General features: G+C 34.3%; 1 protein-coding gene across 5 annotated transcripts in view; it reads right to left on the bottom strand.

Annotated features, from left to right (window-relative positions):
• Nucleotides 1-4,482, bottom strand: part of LOC149565722 (F-box/kelch-repeat protein At1g80440-like) — a 45,194-nt gene extending 40,712 nt beyond the window's left edge. For 2 of the 5 annotated variants that reach the window (XM_089819221.1, XM_089819220.1), the window contains exon 1: nt 3,214-4,480. In XM_089819221.1, the coding sequence (XP_089675347.1) occupies nt 3,277-4,302 (1,026 nt within the window). In that variant the 5' untranslated portion in view covers nt 4,303-4,480 and the 3' untranslated portion in view covers nt 3,214-3,276. Of the gene's footprint in view, nt 1-3,213 lie in introns of those variants that run through there. The other 3 variants (XM_089819224.1, XM_089819222.1, XM_089819223.1) reach the window with 3 other exon arrangements.
• Nucleotides 4,483-21,251: the final 16,769 nt, after the last annotated feature.

Genomic DNA, 21,251 nt, shown 5'->3' with positions numbered 1-21,251 from the left:
CATGAGGAGAACATCTACAACATTTGATGAAAATTTGAAAATATTAAATTAGTTCTTTATGCCAAGGAATCCAAATGTTCTTTTGCCTTAATGGAGATTCTCTATTTAGAATGTCATTAGTGCTGAAGGGGTAAAACTTGATCAACAAAAGATAGATGCCATTCTTAGAATAGCACCCACCAACCAGTTAAATTAAAATAAGGGGATTCTTTGGGTTTTGAAGCTATTATGGAAAATTTTGAATACCAATACATAATCACAACAATATTGAATATTGAGGAAATGATAAAGAGACCCTTACATGATGGTAGGAGATCATGAATTCTTCTCCAAAACCCGACTAAACTACATATAAATGAAGACTTCTTCTCATCTTAAAAACTTTTCTCAGTCTCTTCTCTTAAATACCTCCTAAGAAAGTCATTTGTCACTAGTTGCGAACCAGTCAAGTGGTGGTATCCATGGTAGACCAACCCTAAATGAACTCCCAAGCGTGGCACAAACAAAAAGTCAATCGTCATATCCACCATTATTTGCCTTGTAGCCTTAAGCACTTAACCCATGATGTTTAAATTAGATATTAAGGCAATTAGGAAACTATGAAAATGATCTTTTAATTTCAAAAAGCTACCAGAAAGAACATAGCTTACATAATAAATAAAAAATGCTCGAGGAAATAAAAATTGGTTAAAATCTTGTAGGTACCAAAAATGCTAGTCTTTATTAAACTCAAAAAGACCTATCTACTGCCTTTGACATTTTACCCATGGTGTTTGCTTTAAAACTAGATTTAAGCAATCAATCCTTTTCTGCTATGTAATGGGATTGGTTGCTACAACCTCTACGCAACTTTTTTTTGATAGCTAATTGACATCAAGAGGACCACACCTTTATATTATAATTTCAACAGAAAATTACTTTAGGTTTTCCTTTGGAGTGGGCATATTCCAAAAACGTACCCTCCCGTGCTATAAAATTGGCAACAAAATAACCACAATTATGGTTGTCGCCTTCTATCATCTACATGTCAACGTAGTCATATTTACAAAACAGAACTTTAGAACAGCTTTATTAGGCTCTAACCGTAGGAGACTCGCATTTTTGCATCATTCTCGAAGCTAACACAAGAGACACCTTCAGTGGCAACCAATCGCATGGCGTGTTCAACAAACTCCAAACCTTGCAATGCCTTCATCCTCCTCCAATCCTTTTTCTATAGGAGACCAATAATAATAAATGGCCTCCATTTCCAACTTACAACACCAATGTTCACCAGAAAAGTTCTAACGGTAGCATTTGAAAAGAATCAATAACAGGCATAGGAAACTCATTGAAAACTCTGAGAAATTGATATTTAAACAGAGTATCCGGCATGTTGTCAATCAACTCTTTTGCTTCTACAAGATCCAACCTGACCATAGAAAATATTGATTGACCCTATAAAAGTGGTCAGAGATCATGAATTCTTCTCTAGACAACCACTAAACTGCATACACAAGAACACTGTTCCTCATCTTGAAAACTCTCTGTAGCCTCTTCTATGAAAGACCTGCTAAGAAAGTCGTCTATCACTGGTTGCAGACTAACAGAATGGGTGCTGTCAAGGGATTGCATTGTTAAAGTTTAACAATACACTGCTTTTGATTTAGTTAATTCACCTTTCTCAGTATCAATTCCCAACATCCTACGATGTCAGCCATCAACTCAACATCAATAATTGTTATCCCCCATTAATGCTCAATCAATTTTATTATGTCCTGATCATTAGCTCATTCTAAAGTCTGCTGACAGTTTAAATTTTAAATTTTAAGTCTGCTTATGGCCCTGCTTTAGAACTTATAATGTATTCCTCATTAATATATGTCGCAGCCAATCTTACAATACCAGCCATCAACCCTACATCATCAAAATTGGTTTTCCCCCATTGATGCTCAAGCAATTTTATTATGTCTTCATCGTTAGCTCATCCATCTCAGCTGACATCTTAAATTTCAAATCTGGTCACGGCCCTGCTTTAGAAGTTATAACGTATTCCTCATCAATGTATATGGCACCCAACAATATGTTGACCTTTATATATAAGTTCCAATTTTACTCCAGATGGGCCAAACATTTCAGGAGATTGTAATTAATTTTCCTGTTTAGCTTTTTTTCTTCCCATTTCCATTGATGACAATCATTGAATTTCTCTCAAATTTAAACTTCTCTGCATCTAAAAAAAACCAGATTCGCATACTAAGAAATGGGGCTTCTGCTATAGTTTCATTAGTCCCTTCAGTGAGCTTCTTTTATGCCACTCCAGTTATACTTAATCTTTAATGCATCAATTTGCTTCCAATACCTTAGTTCTCTTGACAGAACATGCATGTTCAACTTCGTCCATGCATGGGAGGGGTAACCCGCTTTGCAGAATTAACTCGTCCATCTTTATTTGATGGGAAAACTTTAAGCTCATGTCAGTTGCATGTTATTTAGCAAGAACTTTAACATCTACCAATCAGATGATCGATGCAAGTTTGTGTTAGTTTTTAGCTAAGATAATTGCACGAAGGGCAAAAGAGCGATGGTATTGACAATGGTCGGAAGACATCATTTATTGGAAAGGTCCATTGATGAAATTACAATTCAGCACAAAAATGATGACACTTGGATACTATACTGAGAACACTCTTCAACAAATTTATTGAGGGCTTGATTAAGATCAGACAAAGCAAAGATCAGGTGATGTCAACAACTGTTCAACTGGGACAATTCCCTCTGAAAAAAGTCCTGTTTTTCTGAGCACTATTCCACCATAGGCCAGGTTCCTTACCTGGATATGTATAATGAGAACCCTGTGATCCATCTAGCACTTTGTTTTAATGTTTTCATCATAAGTCAAAATATTAATAGCAAAATGTCTTAAAAATAAATTAATTGAAGAGTAGGATGATTTAAATTAAATTCGAAAGCAAAAACTACATACTTTTATAATAATTGTTGTAAAAGTTCCAACACAGAGTTATTCTACTTACCAAGCCAAATAATCTCATTGATAATAGACGATAAACTTGAAAAATAAGAACTCATTATTTTGGACATTGCGTAACCTATACACCAACAAATGCTCATCCTATAGTTTCTTAACATCCTGTAGCTTATGAGTGCCACTTGAGGTATACGCTACACATTCAAGTTATTGACAGCTAACTTTATTGGACTTGGTGCAATTACCAGGGCTTATTGTCTGGCAAGAAATTACTCGTACTGGCCCAATTAAAGTCAACTCTAGAACAGTCAAAACTCCACGGTAACAGCTGCTATAGCAGAACACAGGAGGCCCGATGGTATGCTGATGTCAATCAAATTTAATGTTCCTCCTGTATCACTCGAAGGTGAAATCATATAAAAACCTTGAAGTCCATTAGGCTCTTCTTTGTTTACAAATATTTTATTGCTAACCACAACAGCGAACCTAATAGATTGGCACCAATCCTCTGTTGGAAGAGGCCCTACAATGTGCAGTTTATCTTGGCTATACTCGTATTCAATCAATCCCCTGCCAGAGAAGCAATAAAAGCGCTCAAATGCCGTAACGAAGTGCAAACTGTCGAGCCTATTCTCCGTAGTTTTCCAGCTTCTCGCATAGCAATCAAAAACCTCAAGAGTGGGAGAATTATATCCGATAACAAAAAAATTACCGTCAACAAAAGCACCGCGAGGTAGTGTCATAGGGGTGTTCATATCGGGAAGAAGATCCCACTTGTCCTCCTCCACATTGTAAACTGAAGCCCTACAGATGAGCTTACGAAGCCCGCGGTGCTGGCGGGGGACGGTAGCCCCTCCAGCAACATAAATCAATCCCTCGGCTTCATTCGCTGCAGAGGCAAACAATGCCCCATTTTGCCATTTTGGCAATTCCGCACCCTGCCGCCATTCCGAACTGGCAAAATCGTACAACCACACTAAAAAACGTCTTGTTGCATCAATATACCGATCCGCGATCAAAACCAGTTTTTGTTTCACGAAATGGCAGTGATAGATGCCCAAGTTCTCTGCGGGCACGGGTGGCAGACTTTGGCACGAGTTCTTCTTCGGGTTGTACACCGCTACTCTGTTTCCACCGCTGTCTACTCTCTCAAGTATACAGACGCGTTGCTCGGAAATATTCAATCTTTTTCTTTGTCGATAAAAGTAAGGACTTTTCGATACGGCGTTCCAGCTTTTGCAGACGCATCTGAGATTGTGATGAGAGTTCAACTCCACCCTCACCAGGCATTCCCGACCAATATCATTTGGAAGGCCAGGAAACAGAGATTCCATTGCAATTTCGCGAGGGTAACATCTAAACAGAAAATTCAGAAAAATATCAATATCGGTAAAGAAACAGTTACAAAAAACTGCCCAAGGAAAATTTAGTTTAGAAGTTTATACGAGCTGGCTATGCAGCCAGCGAAATCCGCCAGTGGTTAACTAGCCGAATGAATGTCGGCAATTTCTCGAGGGTAACGGCTCCTCGGGACCTAAACAGAAAATTTAGATAAAGAAGAGTTGCAATTATCACTAGCACTATTACCCGTAGGTCCAAGATTCAAGCAGATTGTCAAATTATAAAAAATTGTTAAATTTTTCATGACAAGGACAAACGATTCATATACTGTTTTGTAAATCTTTTTCTAGAATCAGTTTTGTACATTTTACAGTACTTTCCCAAAAATAAATAGATAATACATCTTTTGCAAGTAAATACTAATATCATTTATTGTCCAAATTTTTTGTATGTTTTTGAAACAATTGTATATATAAATATTCTACTCAAAAGAGTTGTGTGTATTCTACAATACTCAACAAAAAATATGTAGAGAATCTATATGATTATATTATACACAGCTATTGCAAGTCAATAGCAAAAGCATTTAGAACTAATTTCCTAAGTCTCTTGGTTGAACATAACTTTTTTTCGTCGGTGTTGACCATTTGTATATGTCTTTTATATCTGTGTAGAAGTATGAAAAATCATGTTGTTGTCTTCCAAGAACCATTCGAAGACTTCCTTGTGTTTGTGAAGTGGGTTACAAAACATAATAGGGATTCAAGACAACAAGAAGTATTAGTAAGATAAGAAATTAAACCAAAGTCCATTTTGGGTAAAATCGTGCAAATTGTAAAGCATAATATACTTACCACAATTATAGCATCTGATTTGTAAATTAGAACTTGGGAAAAGTGTAGCTCACTTCGAGTTATTAAACAATATATGCTTGATTAGACATGGCCTTGGGTATAAAGAGTAATAAAATATGAAGTGATTTATTGACCTTACCAAATGATCTCCAAACATCCATTGAAACAACTTCCAATCACTACATTATTGAAATGGGGTCCTCTGTATAGGTAAAAAGATTTATTAGTGGGAACATAATTACTTTATAATTTTGAGAAGAACATAATTGTACACATATTTCATAATAAGAGTGTGATTTTATGAAATTGTTGCATACCTCGATTGTTTAGAGAGCAATTTGATGTAATCGAGCTTCTTCTCTTTTCCTTAGGATTGTGTATGGATTGTTTTCCATTTTGGAGAACCTTTCAAAGGTGAAAATAGGTTGAATACGAAGGTCTTTTAGTGATTTGGCCCTAGATATTATCGTGAATGTGAGCCCTTCCCTTTCTATTTTACCAATGGCAATTGTTGCTTTGTGTAGCGTAAGCCCTTGGGATTTGTGAATGCTTAAAACCCATGCCATTGTTAGGGGCATTTGTCTTCGCATGCCCAAGGTCAAAGGAATTATTGGTACTACTTTTGGATCATTTTTATCCCATGGTGAACCACTGTAATTATCAATTCTTATTGCAATGTATAGTGGAAGTTGCGGGGGTTTGGAACCATTGCCATAAACAATAGCAATTGTTTCACGCAATGCTCCATTTACGAGGCCTGCTTGTGTCCATATATTTGTCATGAGCATGATATGTTGCCCTTTGCAGAATAGGATTTCCTTCTCAAGTCTTTCTTCAACAACTGCATATTTTTGTTGCATGTGGTGCTTATTGCAATTGGACAATTCAATAGTTTTAACACTTTTTTATTGTGTAATTTGACAAGATCATTTGTAGCAAATAGGTGTATTGATTTTTCAAATTCATCCCTTTCATCTAATGCAATATGTTGGTTCGTGCATGTGAGTAGGAGCTCCTAGTCCTCTTTTGTCGATTTTGCATTTCGTATATTCTATAGAAGTTGACAAAATTGTGCCTACTCTACATCATCACCTTGTTGGCAAAATTTTTTATCTAATGTGATCACTATTTTAAATTACTCTCAAAATGTTCTTGCAGTAGAGTGTGATGTGTACAAAGGCTTTTCCATCACGAGGGGTAGTTGGGCGAGGTCACCGACCAAGATGATGGAAAGGCCACCGCAGAAAAGTTGTTGATTCTATGGAAATGCTTGTCATAGTCTACTGTCTATTTTCAATAGTAACTTTGGGCCAATGAAGCTCAATTCATCAATAAGAATGTATCTTATTTCTTTTAATTCTTCTTGTAATGTAGTTAATGCTTGCTCTTGTAGTGGTCGCATTTGTTTAATGGGTATCTTGAGCACCGTATGTATAGCAGATGCTTGTATGTAGAATGTAGCAACACCTATAGGAGCCAGTGCCAGTACTTGTCATGTTCGTTGTTGAACATTATTGTTCAGTGCATTTCTTATGTAGTGAATCAAGTATGATTTCTTGTACCAATTGTCCCTTGAATAATATTGTAAAGAGGTTTTCTAGGTGGATATTTGTTGTGTTCCTTAATTATTGTGAGCATTGTTTGTTGACTTTTTGACATTGGATAACTTAGTATAGAGTATTCTGATAGGACATTCTTACCTTGTACAATTTTCTTACTTGTATTTATGAACTATGTTGCAATTGCATGTAGATGTTGGGGAATGCTATTTTGATCCCACCTATTATTGTTATCAAAGTCACGTCTACCAAGCATATCAAGTTCATCGAGAGTTATATTATGTGAGGTGCCCATTTACAACATCTGTCATTCATTCATCTAAATTGTTTCTTGCTCCTCTTTTACCTCTTCTTCTTGTTTTGGGGTTAGTTCACACTTTGGCGTACGATTGACATGTCAAGCATGATACCCATTTTCATTCATGGTGGTCCAATTTGTAATAATTCTTTCTTTCGTCAAGCCAATGTCATTTTCTATAATACAAAAATGTTTGTATAAGAGAAGCTCACTCCAACAAAATATTTTGAAATGATCTAAGTCAACATGTGGAATATTGTTGAACTTTGGGTAAACATTGATAATGTCTTGTACTTTTTCTCTCTTTCCACTTGTCATGTCTACGATTTGCAGAATAAGTGTATGATCATGCAGATTCAAGAAGTGTTGCCATCTCAAGCTCTGGAGGATGTTGATTGTATGTCTGCAAGTATGTGGATTGTATTTGGTTTGTGTCTGACATGGCTATTATTTGTTGGAACATTTTTTGGCCAACATTCAAGGATGTGAAAGGATAGCTGCACATAACAAGAAGCAATTTTGAAGCATGTGACATGTTTCTTGTGCCCCCATATCATGTTTAGCAACAACTTCTATCATAAATTTCTTGTATGATGTAAGAGCTGGGCTATCAAGTTGTTGGGTTGAAGATATTCTTTTTAACATATCAGTATATGTATTAGATGCTCTTTTTTCCTTAGATTCATATTTACCAATGTATTTGAGAACAAGCTCCTGTGAGATAACTAGCTGGCAGTCAATGTTTGCTCTCCAAACCATCGACATTTCTCGATTATGAATGTTAAGTCTTTCATCATTTCTTGCAAGTTCATATTTTTTTTCCATCCTCAACACATGTTAAAGTAGATATAGTTTTTTCTTTCCATGGTACTTTGTAGTGACACTCTAGTTTTGTACCCTTTTTTCTTAAGCATGTGCCTTGTCTACATTTTGTATGTCTTTAAACCCAATTTATCAATTCTTCATAGTCATGGATAGGCTCTTCTGTTAATAGTTCATGTGTGTTGAACAATCATGGATCATCTACAGAATTATGGAAAAGTGTGTTATTTCTTTATGAAGCCTCATGAGGGTTACAAGCAATAACATACTTGTCAAAAAAGAGTCGTGCTCTTTCAAGTTCTGCAATGTTGTCCATGCATTATCTGTTTGATAACATACTTGGGGAAGTTTCATTTTTGAACAATCGACATAAATCTATCCATTTTGTGTTTGTTGCACTCAATGTGAAGAAAAGTGTAGGTGATCCTATCTGGTTAATCAAGTTTACCAACTTTGTTTGGCACCTATTCCAATATGGTCATGTCCCTCGGATGGAAGAACCATAGTGCACCAATTCTTGTGCAAGTTGGTTATCTGGCAAATTTATAAGGTGTACATGAAAATTTTCTATGGTAGTAGCATATTTTCTTTTGCATTTCTTTTAATGAATATTGTTGCAACTACCTAGCTATGATGCATAGCCATGACATTGAGGATGAAATATCGAAAGCAGGGATGCCTTCCAAAATTGTTGTCATAGAACTTCATTAAGTGTTGTACAAATTCATGAATGTAGACTTCCTTTATATGGGGTTTTATGTAGAGTGCAAATCCATTTGAGAAGAGTGTGGGAAATGCCATATCGAGCAAGCCCTCTAGGTTGTATTCATTTACTAGAGATGAATCTATCTCTGGCCAATTCATAACATTGTCTGCATTATCTTCAAGTTGTAATTTTTTCTTAATGATTTCTAGCTTACGTGTTGTTTTTGGGTGTCAATACATAAATGATGATGTGTACACTGTGTTATTTCCATTAATCTCTTCATCAATATCCATTTCATGATTTAGTACTGATATATCTTCAACTGTTTCAATGGTTTTGAGCATACTTGAGATATTTGTCCTTTTTTTTCAAGGATGTTGGCTAGATGTTCAACATAAATGGTGACATCCTTATAGTATGGTTCATATTTCACTTTGTATTGCAATGCATCTATAATGTGACTTCTCTTTACATAACAATCATAGGACTGGCCTGTTGAACATAATCTCTAAACAACGAGTATATCTAGGTCTTGTATTTTATGCAAAAGAATATTTGCAATGTTGGATATGTCTTGTGTGAAGCTTTTCATGTGTCCATGATATTTATATTGGCCTCCAAAATTTTGAGTCACTTGTAATACTAGGTTGCCTCTAGCAATCAACATCTCTTCAACCTGGGTCAATCTACTGAGTATAGGAGGTTGTTCTCCTAGATCCATATTGTTTGAGAATTAGAACCAATGTATTCCTTTCTCATGGAAGCATCTCTTGCACGTGGGAGTCATGTTTTATAGTTGCAAGTGTATCCCTGGACAACATTCTTTGCATATAGTGCAACTTTTTAAGTTGGACAGTGCATCGATTCACTTGCAAAATTTTCTAAGTGCCATTGTATAGTCATTTCTCTACCTAATCCTTGCTTGTTTATTCCTCTCTTCTAGCAATGGAGTTTGATAAACATCAAGTGGTTCCTCTTGTAATGTTGGATCCATGTTTTTTTGTGCTTGTGTGCTCAACACTCTGTGTTTCTATCTGTTGTAGGGGATTTAAGTTTTGCTCCAATCTATTGGCATGACTTCAAGTAGCTATTTGATCTTTATGTTGGGCATAGTATTCTTGATTTCTCTTTGTCCTTTGTTTTTGATGAAGATCGTGAGGTGCAATTTCTGGAAGGTAGGCATACTATTCTTGTAGTGGAGCTCATTAACTCTGTAACCCATGGAACTATAACTGTTGAAGGTCCTGCTCTATGGCATCTTCTAGAGTAGTCTTTGGTTGTATGTGTATATGTTGCAAGGGATTTAAGTTTTGCTCCAATTTGTTGGCACATCTTTGAACAGCTATTTGATCTCTATGTTGGGCACAATGTTCTTGATTTCTCTTAGTCCTTTGTTGTCGCTGAATATCGTGAGGTGCAATTTTTGGAAGATAGGCATCTTGTAGAGTAGTGGAGTTTGTTGACTCTATAATCCATGGGACTGTAACTGTTGAAGGTCAAGCTTGGTAAAAGTACAAAGCTATGTCACCTTTTAGGCTGACTTATCAGAATGACTGAATTTGAGTATTTATATCTAAAAATAAATTTTGTTCAAACATATGATCTAGACAAATTCACTCTAGATAAGTTATATATGGTCTCACACTTTTTCAATTGGAAATGTCAATTAAATGCATGTTTTACACTAGTTTGTATCCAATTACTAAAGAACTAAAATTATTTCAAAAAACTGATGTTTTAGTAACTCTTACTATTTTTTTATGATTTTTTTTTATAACATATAAACACCATTTTATAAATTTCAAAGTCAGGAATATTCTCATATAGAGTTTATAGTGTTTTAATTAGATATAGTATATCGTAATTAAAAAATTCTACAAGTACACATTTTAACACTCAAGAAGATGTCAAGTTTGAGAAAGTAAAAAATATTAAATTATATAAAAAAAAATTAAAAATCACATGACGTTCTAGAGGAGAGAGTCCTCTTCAAGAATGTATAATTTTTCTTTTGGTTAGAAAAGATTTGTTTTCAAAAATGTGGTGGGAGATGAAAACTATTGATTTTAGATGAGTTAATTTTGAATCATTATAAAAGATAAAATATAGGTCTAAAGCCAATTCTTGTTTTTTTTTATTCTAGCTACATATGTTAGCTATAACATAATCTAAGATCAAAGGGGAATAGGTTGATTTTCACATTATTTTGTGGTGGGAACTAGACCCCTAATTCTCAGCATTTTTCAGCAAGTAAAAAATTATCTTTAAAAATTTGAAAAATATATCAATTCTTATTCCAAATAATTATTAAAAATTATAATCCTAAAATTCATTCATTTCTATACATTTCATTAGTTTACATCATTATCAAATTCTAAATAATACTACCATTTTTATGTCATTGAATATGAATAGTTATACTTTTGTTAGCCTTTTCCTTTATAAAAGGGTGACACAAGTTTGTGTTTTTACCCTCCTATTCTATGACAACTTCTAGAGTAGTCTTGGGTTGTATGTGTTTAGAGGTGGTTGAAATTCTCTGTGACTTTTAGCGTGTCTGGGGATAGCTATCATATCTTTGTTACGTGCATAATATTCTCTATTTCTTTTTCTATTTTCTTGTATTTGTACTATAGGAGGTGGTAACAAATGGAACAACTGTTGAAGCCCTTGTTCTATGGTTGCTTCTGAAGTACTATCTGTTTGTATTTGTTCAGGGGTAGTTGAAACTCTCTGTAATCTTTTAACATGTTTGTGAGCAGCTAAATGACATCTTTGTTACATGCATAATATTCTCTATTTCTTTTTCTATTTTCCTCTATTTGTAGTAAAGAAAGTGGAGTTCTTGGGAGATGTTTACTTGTTGAAGGTTCCATTTCTATGAAATTGTAAGTAGGATATATTATTTGGTTAGACAATTCATGAGAAGGTATACATGCAGTAAATGAAGATTGCAATTAATTGGGAGGAAAGGATAAACATGTGTGATAGATGGAATATTACCCCTTCTACTAGGTCATTCTAGAGTAATCTTGGATAGAAAAAATGTGACCCTTTAGAAGTTGATTCTTAGTATAAGTAGTCATATTTGAACTATTTGTAAGTATCATCTTTTAGTAATTATAGATAAAACTTGAACGAAAGATTTTCTTAATCTACAAGTTAGCAAGTGCGTAAAGGATAATGGCTGTGATATAAAGTTATTTGTGTTGTGTTTAAAAAGTATTTGAAAAATATGAATATCTTTAAAAAAGACAATATAAAGGTATATATCAATTCTTGTATATCATATGATTTTCTAACTGTCATTTTAAATTTTCTTTTGTTTAAATACGTATAATTGTTGTTTCATTCATTTACTACTTATTATCAATTGCTTGAGTTTAATTAAAAGATGTTTTATATACAACCAAAAATTATATTATAATTTATTTTTATATATTTTTGAATTGAAAGTTCCAATGGTTTTAAATCTCGAATATGAGATGTTTTAAATTATTACTATTTTGAAAATAAAATTATATGTTATTTAAAGTCTTACTTTTTTTAAAGTTATGTTTTATATTTTTTTAATGTAAATTTGTGTTAAAAAAAAAATCTAATTATACATTGATGATAAATGTAATGATGGTATATAGTCTATTTTAAAAAAATTAACAATTTAAATCTAAATTTTAACTGATAATTATTTTTAATCTATTAATAAAATATAAGTATAGAAATTGAATGTTAGTTTTTTAATAATATTTGATCATGCAATTTTCTTTTAAAAAATTACAAAAATGTACTTCTACGTATTTATTCATTTTTTATTTTTTATTTCAAATTTTCTATTAAAAATAGATTTAGTTTTATCGTTAAATATCATTTTATCTTAGGCAAGAGCCTACAACACAATGGTGAATTGTGAAGCTCTTATCGAAGAGGTCTTGGGTTCGAATCTACTCACGCTTAACAAATAACAATAATTCATCTTGGCTTCGGCCTCTTACCTATCAAATATATATATATATATATATATATATATATATATATATATATATATATATATATATATATATATATATATATATATATATATATATATATTACTATTTCACCTCATTTTTTCCATGCTTCGAAAGGATAATGTGTCATGATGGTGGAAGGTTTTTGTTCTTTCTATTTTAGATTCGTTGCTTCTATGCAGCCAAACAATTTAATAAGAAGTTCTAAGATAATAAAATAAATCAGTTCTAGCTGTCTCTTAGCAGAGTATCCTCTATTTTGTTCAGTGTTCAGATTTTTTTTTTTTAAAATATTGGTTTGCTGTTATTTTATCTTTTTGTGGTTGCTTCTCTTAATATCAACAACCATGACACCCAAACCCCTGGAACTGCAAATTCTAAATTGACATAAATCAGAAGTGTACATCAATGGAAGGGCAGGAGAAATAATAAGGAGAAAAATACAATTTCAAACCACTAAACTAAATTATTACTGGTGTCTGGCTGCTTTCCCGACATCAATATATATGCTTAAACCACACAGTTGTATTATGGGGAGAAGAAAACAAACAAACAAACAAAGAGCTTTGACTTCATTTTTTCAATTTACACTTTGTACAAATATAACAAGTAAGAAAATTATTTTATAGTTCTAATTGATGTAATTTAGTTCTGATTCAAGAAAAGATTGATACAATTGAAACTACACAGAGAGTTCATTATGGTAAGAAGAATCAATAGAAATACCTGTCTATTTTTGTGATGGTCTCACTGCAAGTTTGTGATTTGCTCCTAATTTCAGTCCTCGCACTGTTACTAATTTCTTAAGAGGTGTACAAACATAAACAATTACGAGGAATAAATGCCCTTAGAAAACCCTTCGAGAATTAAAAACAAAGCAACAACAAATCAAGCACATCAATATATACAAATTTATTGAAACACATCTTCAAGGAGAAGCATTTAGGGTAACAAACATAAGAGGCCATACCCAAGAAAGCTTTTATACATCTCCATTCGAAGACCCAATCATTTTTTGTGCACATGTTGTACCCATTACAAATTTGGATGTCCTGAAATATGAAAGAGTGGAGTGAGATCTATGAGATGTGGATAAATGTGAATAAATTCTAAATTAAAACCATGAAGAAGCAAAGGCAGGAAGACGAGGAAGGAGTAGATTGGGAGTGAGGGGCATCAAGAAATGGGGTGCAAGGGAGGGCACAACACCACTGATAAATTTGGGGGTGAAAGGGCCACTAAAGAAGGCATCCCAATTGATGAATCTAAATACAGGACACACCCTTAAAAGATGTGATCAGTGAATTTGCATATGTAGATAGTACATATAAGATGATGTAGTTTATGTTGGAAATATTCAAGACTAAGTTAAGTTACTAAGAGGGGAGGGCGAATCAGTAACTTCTAAAACTTCAACAATTTCAACTCTCAATCCAACATATAATCTAATCAAATTTTATGCATAAGAAACTAAAAATATGAAAGAATTCATAACATTGTGACACAAATATTTGGTGACCCAGAAACCTTCAAAATAGAAAGTAAAATTGGGGTGGGGATGATACCCACAACTTTAGTACTACAATATAAAGTTAGCATGTTAAAGCTTACATTGATCACTTCTGATGATCAATAAGGACTACAAGGTCCACCTTGTGAAGGGATTTACAAACATACAATTAAGTATGCACTCGGTAAAAAGATTTACAAAAGATTGTTAGGTCTACCTTATGAAACAATTTGACCGATCCACCTATTAGGATGAAATAGTAGATGATATCTGATCTACAACTTGGTTTGTTGAATGAGATTCCTTTAAGTACTGATCACCTTGCTATGATAGATATGACTTTGCTACTCCTTATACTATTGTAGCCTTTACGATTCACTTTTTACTAGTCTTCTCTGATTTCATTCGCATTAACATCTTTATCATACTTACACACTTTCGATATGATACAACACATCACATATATATCAATCCAATTATAAAAATTACAAAGTCGGCTACAATACAAGTTAACACAAATATTATAAAGTTAGCCGACATGTAAACACTTGGGTTCTAAAGACTAACTCGGTGAGGTTTTGATACTCGACATCCACTGTCAATGCTCGACATCATCATGCACTTGGTAGACATAAAAGCTTGGTCCATACTGATCACTTCCAAGTAGTCTTGAACTCGACCTGCATTGGTGACTCAGTAGATATTGTGAAACTCGTCATATAAACCGAATCACTTGTTTACCATGACATGACTCAGTGAACATTCTCTCCTTGAGCTCAGTATAAACTAAGTCACTTGGTTAACACTGACAAGCTCGGTTAACACTATACTCACATTACATATACTACAAACTCAGTGAACACTGCATAGCTTGGCTTGCACTGGTAAACTCGACATACATTGAGATGCATGGTTTACACTACTGATCTTTACTATAACTATGACTGCTTGGTAACCACTGGGATTTGTCCAAAGGACTCAGTAGCAACTGTAGAACTCGGTGACAACTGAAATACTTGGCAAACACTGTGAATTGTACAATGAACTCGGTAGCTATATTCCATCTGAATAAGTGTGTGTCACTAATTATAAACTTGACTAATATGTCAACAATCTCCCCCTTTGGCATTAGTAATAAAAACACTTATTAGCCAAAATTGAATTCAAAAAGGTTTCCTAAGTACCTTTTATCCATTACCTTGTAATACTAGCTAGGTAGAGTATACTATTTTTGAGATTTTTCAAAATTGATTTTGTAAGGGATATATCTGTACATGGTAAGGCTCCCTCATACAATATACTATACATCTTCTTGCTATATACAACATATCTCTCTATATATATCTTACTCCCCTATTGATTTTTCAACTTATTGCATGATCTCCCCCATACCATATGACTTTCTCCATACATGTATCTTTCTCTCCCTTTTTGACATTAATGCAAAAAATTTACTCTATATATTTACATAGTAACAACAAAATGAGATAGAAAATCTGAATGTACCTTGAGAATGATTGCCAAGGTGTTATCCCAATTGTCTTGCAGGATCTTGCATGTGTGAAGTACAATTTGGACTTTTGCTAATAATTCTATCATATGGTCTACAATGGAGAAGTTATTGTCATGGATGAGAGTTTTTGAATGTACAATATGTTTTTGCAGTGCATCCATGATGGGAAGAATCATATTTTGTATATCTATCAATGTGGATCTAATCCTTGCTTCTTCTCTAAGCAGTTCTGCTTGCATATTTGACAAAAATTTTATCCTTTGAAAATGTGTAGAGCTTGAACTAGGGTCAAGTTGCAGCTGTTGAGCACTAGCTTTCAAATCTTCATCTATTTTTGACAACTTGTCCTTCATTTCCTTAATAAACTTGAAAACATCACAAAGCTTACCAAAGAGTGATGACATATTTGTACAAGATGCTTCTAAATTGCCCAAAATTGTAGAAAGTTCTACTTGATAAATGGCTATCTACTGAGTAATGTCCTCCAACATTTTATTATCAAACTTCTCTACTTTTTGGACCAACTTATCTTGTCCCTCAGTGTCTTCATTAAATTTATGCATTGTCTCTGCTAGTTGATACAAATTTGGCTGAGAAGATTCAGCCTCAATACCTATGGCCTTTTCCAAAATGTTCTTTGCATCTTTAATTATCTTAAATTCCTTATCTCTCTCCTCTCTTAGTCTCTGTTGTTTAGCTTTTTTCTAGAGGAGTTTACCAAATAACTGCATTTGGTTTGAAGTAAGCTTGGAAATGTCCCAATTTGGGATTACAATTTCCTCATCTAGATCAATTTCTTCTTCTAGCTCTTTTCCTTTACTCAAAAATTTTGTGCTCAGTTGAACCTTGGGCTCAACTGTCCTTACACTTATTGCTTTTGTACCTGAAATAAAAATAATACTAGATATGTTAGGATTGGTTGTAAAAATTGATACTATGGTTATTGAAGGAATATTTTGTTGGAATATTCAAATATGGAAAGAATACTTATGAGAGGGGGGGGGGGGGGGGGTGAATTAGAAGTATCACACTTTAACCAATAAAACTTTTAATTGAAAGTAAATTGCATGCATGTAAATACATCTAGTAAACATGAAACTAAGACATGCATCAACAACTCATAACAGTGGGATTTGGTAACCCAGAAACCCTCCAGGAATAAGAAGGTAAAATTGGGGTGGGGATAATACCCACAAAAATTACTGCAGCAATATTGTTTAACCACTTCTGATGGTCTGCCCTGTTAAAGGCTTTACACTGTATTAATAGTGACCTGGTTAGAAGCTTTACAAACACTTTACATGAAGTGTCACCCTGTTAAAGGATTTAATCACCTATTTAAAGGATCTACAAAATAGCTGTTAAGCTAACCTATCACCATAGGATTTTCATTCTAATACAATTGCTAGAAAGTATTAGGTATAATGAACCTGATAGATAACAATCCTTGATTGCTGAATGCAGGCACCTATTTCGCTTTCTCTGATCTTGATCCTTTTGTGATCTGATAACCCTCGCTTCTGAAAATAGATTTCCTTGTGCACCCTTGTATGTCCACTCATATATTTTACAATGAAATTTTGTCTTCCCTATAAAGACATTTGAGGATTTCGAGTTAGGTATTGATCTACGATCCATATTCAATCTCCATTTTTTGCTTATTATTTGCATTTCTTCTATTGGTTGCATGCCTTTATCATTTTTCTTATTGGCTGCATGTAGATTGCATAGGAAAGATAAAAGATTCGATCTCATCATTAAATCCTTCGAGATTTACCTTATGTCGGCTACAAAAACTGTTTGCATCATAGTTTGTGCAATTACAAACTCTTATGTTGATATTCTGAGTTACTCGGCTCCTGAAGTATTGTTGATACTTGGCACATGATGTTTCCTGGATAGCTCGGTACCTAAACAAAATTGTATCACTCAACACCTTATGTTACTCGGCACTTGTTAACACTCGGCACCTTATGTTGCTCGGCACTTGTTAACACTCGACACCTTATGTTGCTCGGCACTTGTTAACACTCGGCACCTTATGTTGCTTGGCACTTGTTAACACTTGGCACCTTATGTTACTCGACACTTACACTTCACTCGGTATCTGATCTTCACTCGGCATCTAAAAATTACTCGGCACATGAAGATCACTCGGCACCTAAAGTCTTTCCTAACTCGGCATTTGTTGTGGCTCGGCATGCATGGTGTACTCGGCTCCAATATAGAAAGTAGGTAAGTGTATTGGCACTCAAGTGTCAAAAACCATTATGAAGTTAACATATTTACAGAAACACCTAAAGAGTCCAAAATTGGTGTGCTCAAAACTAAAGTGCTCAAAATTGATGTGGTCAAAACTGAAGTACTCAACTCAGTTGATGAAGGAAGAGTCTGCATCTCGGTAGATGAAGTGGAGGTTACTTTTGTCAGTGATGTGCTGAGCTGAGTAAGAGCAAAGAGTGATTGGATGATTGGATTGGCATTGGTAGTCACAATAAACTTGTTGGAGTTGTCTCCACACTTGATATTGTCATTGGTTTGCTTGGAGAGTGAGGAAGTGAGGCAATGACTATTGCAGCTATCTTAACTGGATCAATCTCCTCATCATCTGGCTTTGCTTCCTTGGTAGCCTCTTGTCCTTGATCCTCTTCATCTTCTTCATTATCAAAATCAGTTGCTTCTTCAACATTCTCTTATTCATCTTTCTCCTTATCTCCTTCATCATCATCATCTTTAACATTAACTAGAAAATCACTTGGTTTATGTAATAGATAAATATTCTTTCAAGTGTTTGTTGCATTCATAACAAAATGCTCAATGTCTTTAATCAAAATCAAACAAGTATTAAACTTTAGAGTCAAATTTTCTTCATTTTTCTTCAATGACTCTTTTACCTCAGCATCTAATATGCTTAGTAATAGCTACCTCGAGGTTTTCCCATATATGTCTTTGACAATTTGCATGGAAAATTCCCATCTTGGCTTTTGCTTTTCCAACAAATCATTAGGAATTTGAGAAGCAAGTTGGTCTGGTGAGTATTTCCACTTACCCATTTTGTTCATCACCAGGTCTTCAATTTGCTTTTGCTCCTCTACTATCCTGATGCCGCCAGATTCTATACGTAACATGCTGTAATAATTTTTTAAAAATTATTCTTGCTCCTACTTCCATATCTTTTAATCTATCTTGGAAGGTGGGTGGAGGTTTTCTGAATACAATGTCTCCTCCTTCCTTGTCAGATTTCTTCCTTGAAGATCTCCTTGTAAATACTGCAATGGATGGCTTAGTTGGCTTGGTAATAATTACCTTGCCTTTCTTCTTTAATGGTTCTTCTTCCTCAGATTCTTCATCCTCTACCTCCACTTCCTCTACTTCCTCATCTTCACCTTTTCCCTCAGTTAACAAAAGGGTTGAACTAGATTTTAGTTTTGCAATTCTCTTCTTCCCTTTGTTCACCGCCTGAGGGAGCTTTATTTCAAGTTCAATCTTGGCTTTTGCTTCTTCATATGTTCCAAAATATGTAGCCTTAGGATCAACTGGCTCATTGACAAGAGCTTTAATGATGTCTTTAGTTTCATCAATATTGACCTCATAACCAAGAGGTTTCACCCGTGCAATTCTAGGCTTAACTGCCTAAATGTATACTTTATCACAATCCACCATGAAACAAACATCATCCTTATAATCTTCAATTAGTTTCTTGGGGATTCAGAACCTATTGTTCATTTTCTCTTTGAATACATCAAAATAATTATCCATAATACTATTATAATTTTCACCCATTTCTGCAATATACTCATTTATCTGATAAAGCACAGGCACATATTTTCTCTACACAATAGTGCCTTTTGAAGGGAACAATTTCTAAACATAAAAGAATAGACAAGTTAACAAGGAACCAAACTTACACGGGTTATTCTTTGAAGTCCTTATGCTTTCCATGTTCTTGTTCAATTGTCTTAACAATAGCTTGGCAAGGTCAAATGCCAAATTGTTCTTTACCACCTTGTATGCAAAATCCACAGCTTTATATGACACAATATTCAACCTATTGGAGTTATAAATCTTATGTGCAATGACGTGAATACCAAACTTGAATTTCATATTAGAAACTACTAATTTTCATTCCTCTGCCATCCCATTCTGCCAGGGCTTTCTTTTCCAACTCTGCCCGACCTAGGGTTTTTATTGTTTTAGCCTTGGCTAGCATTGTGAGGCCAATGATTTGATGAATCATCTTCTTTATGATCAATCCTGGTTGTTCCAACCACAACTAACCATTATGATCCAGATAGAGGATAAACCTAATCCATTTAACATGAAATTCACGAGGCATGTGAGGGATATGAGTTAACCCTTTGATTTCCAAATGTTGGTGTTTAGGTTTCAAAACTTCGTTTACACATAGTTGACCTAGGGCATCATCCATTTACAATGTACCAATTTCTTGAATAACACATTTGAAATGAGTGTGAATATCATTGATCAGAAGTACCTTTGGAGGGATTTGAAATTGTGCTCCACTTGGATCTAGGGTTTCGATGATTGCAAGAGTAAGCTTGAAATTAGGTGCTTTCCATTCCACTCCATGAACCAACATGTCAGATCCTCACTTAACCTTTCTACTACTGGATGCCATCTTCACTTGGTAGGGTTCAAGGGAATTTGAAAACTTTTGCTGGAAATTTGCTCAAATTGCTTGGAAGCTCTAAAGATCGCACTTTTGCACTTGCACTCAAAATTTCACAGTAAGAAATGACTTCAATTTCATGTCTTTTGATAAAATATTTCCATAAATGATCACTATGAAAGGTAGATTGACTAACATCATGTTGACAGACTTTCATCCACCATGCTTGTATTGAACACTTGGTGAAATCTTCATGACTTGGTAACCGTAAGCATCTTTATCACTCTTGACCTTGCTCAACAAAGTCTATGACCCAACCTCATTCAGTAGAGAAGATAAGTCGGTAGACACTTATACTTGATGATCCCTTTGTATCCTAAATACTAATTTGGATCATTTTTTCTTTCACTCTAGAACTATCTTGGATGTCTTCTTTGATAGCATAGTTCCAGTTTCTCTTTTGAGAACTCAAGTATAAATGATAGAGACACCCAATTCTTGAGTGACTTGATCATTAACACTTGGACTTGTATCCTCGGTAGACTTAGGAACCCATTGATGTCTCATTTATTTTTGGATGTTATCAACTTTTTCCTTTTTTTCATCTTTAATTCTACCAATATTCTTGCAGTTCTTGGCAAGATGACCAAGTTCTATACAAATGAAACATCTTTTAGTGGTGTCTCTTTTCCTCAAATGATGCTTTACAAAATTCATTCCAATGTGTCCAAATTCTCCACAATAATGACATCTTCATCGAGTATTATAGTCCCAACCAATTATTGCTTTCACAATTTGCTCTGTTGGATTCAATACCTTGGTTTTGCATTTTAATGAATTGTGTCCATGTTTCTTGCATTTGTGACATTTTCTTTCAAATCTTGGTTTCTCTTTACATTCATTAACCTTATGACCATGTTGATTGCAATTGTAGTATTTTCCATTGAATTTTGCTTTTCCATTACTCCAACATTTGTTTGATGTACGACCTATCTTACCACAGTGATTGCAAGTAGGTCTTTGATTCTTTTGAGCTCCTTGCT

Source organism: Cupressus sempervirens, chromosome 3, assembly GCF_028749045.1.
Source record: "Cupressus sempervirens isolate cs-2001-9-10 chromosome 3, ASM2874904v1, whole genome shotgun sequence".
In the NCBI taxonomy this organism is placed as follows: domain Eukaryota; kingdom Viridiplantae; phylum Streptophyta; class Pinopsida; order Cupressales; family Cupressaceae; genus Cupressus; species Cupressus sempervirens.
Note: the sequence above shows the minus strand (reverse complement) of the source record. Positions and strands in the feature narration are given on the sequence as shown.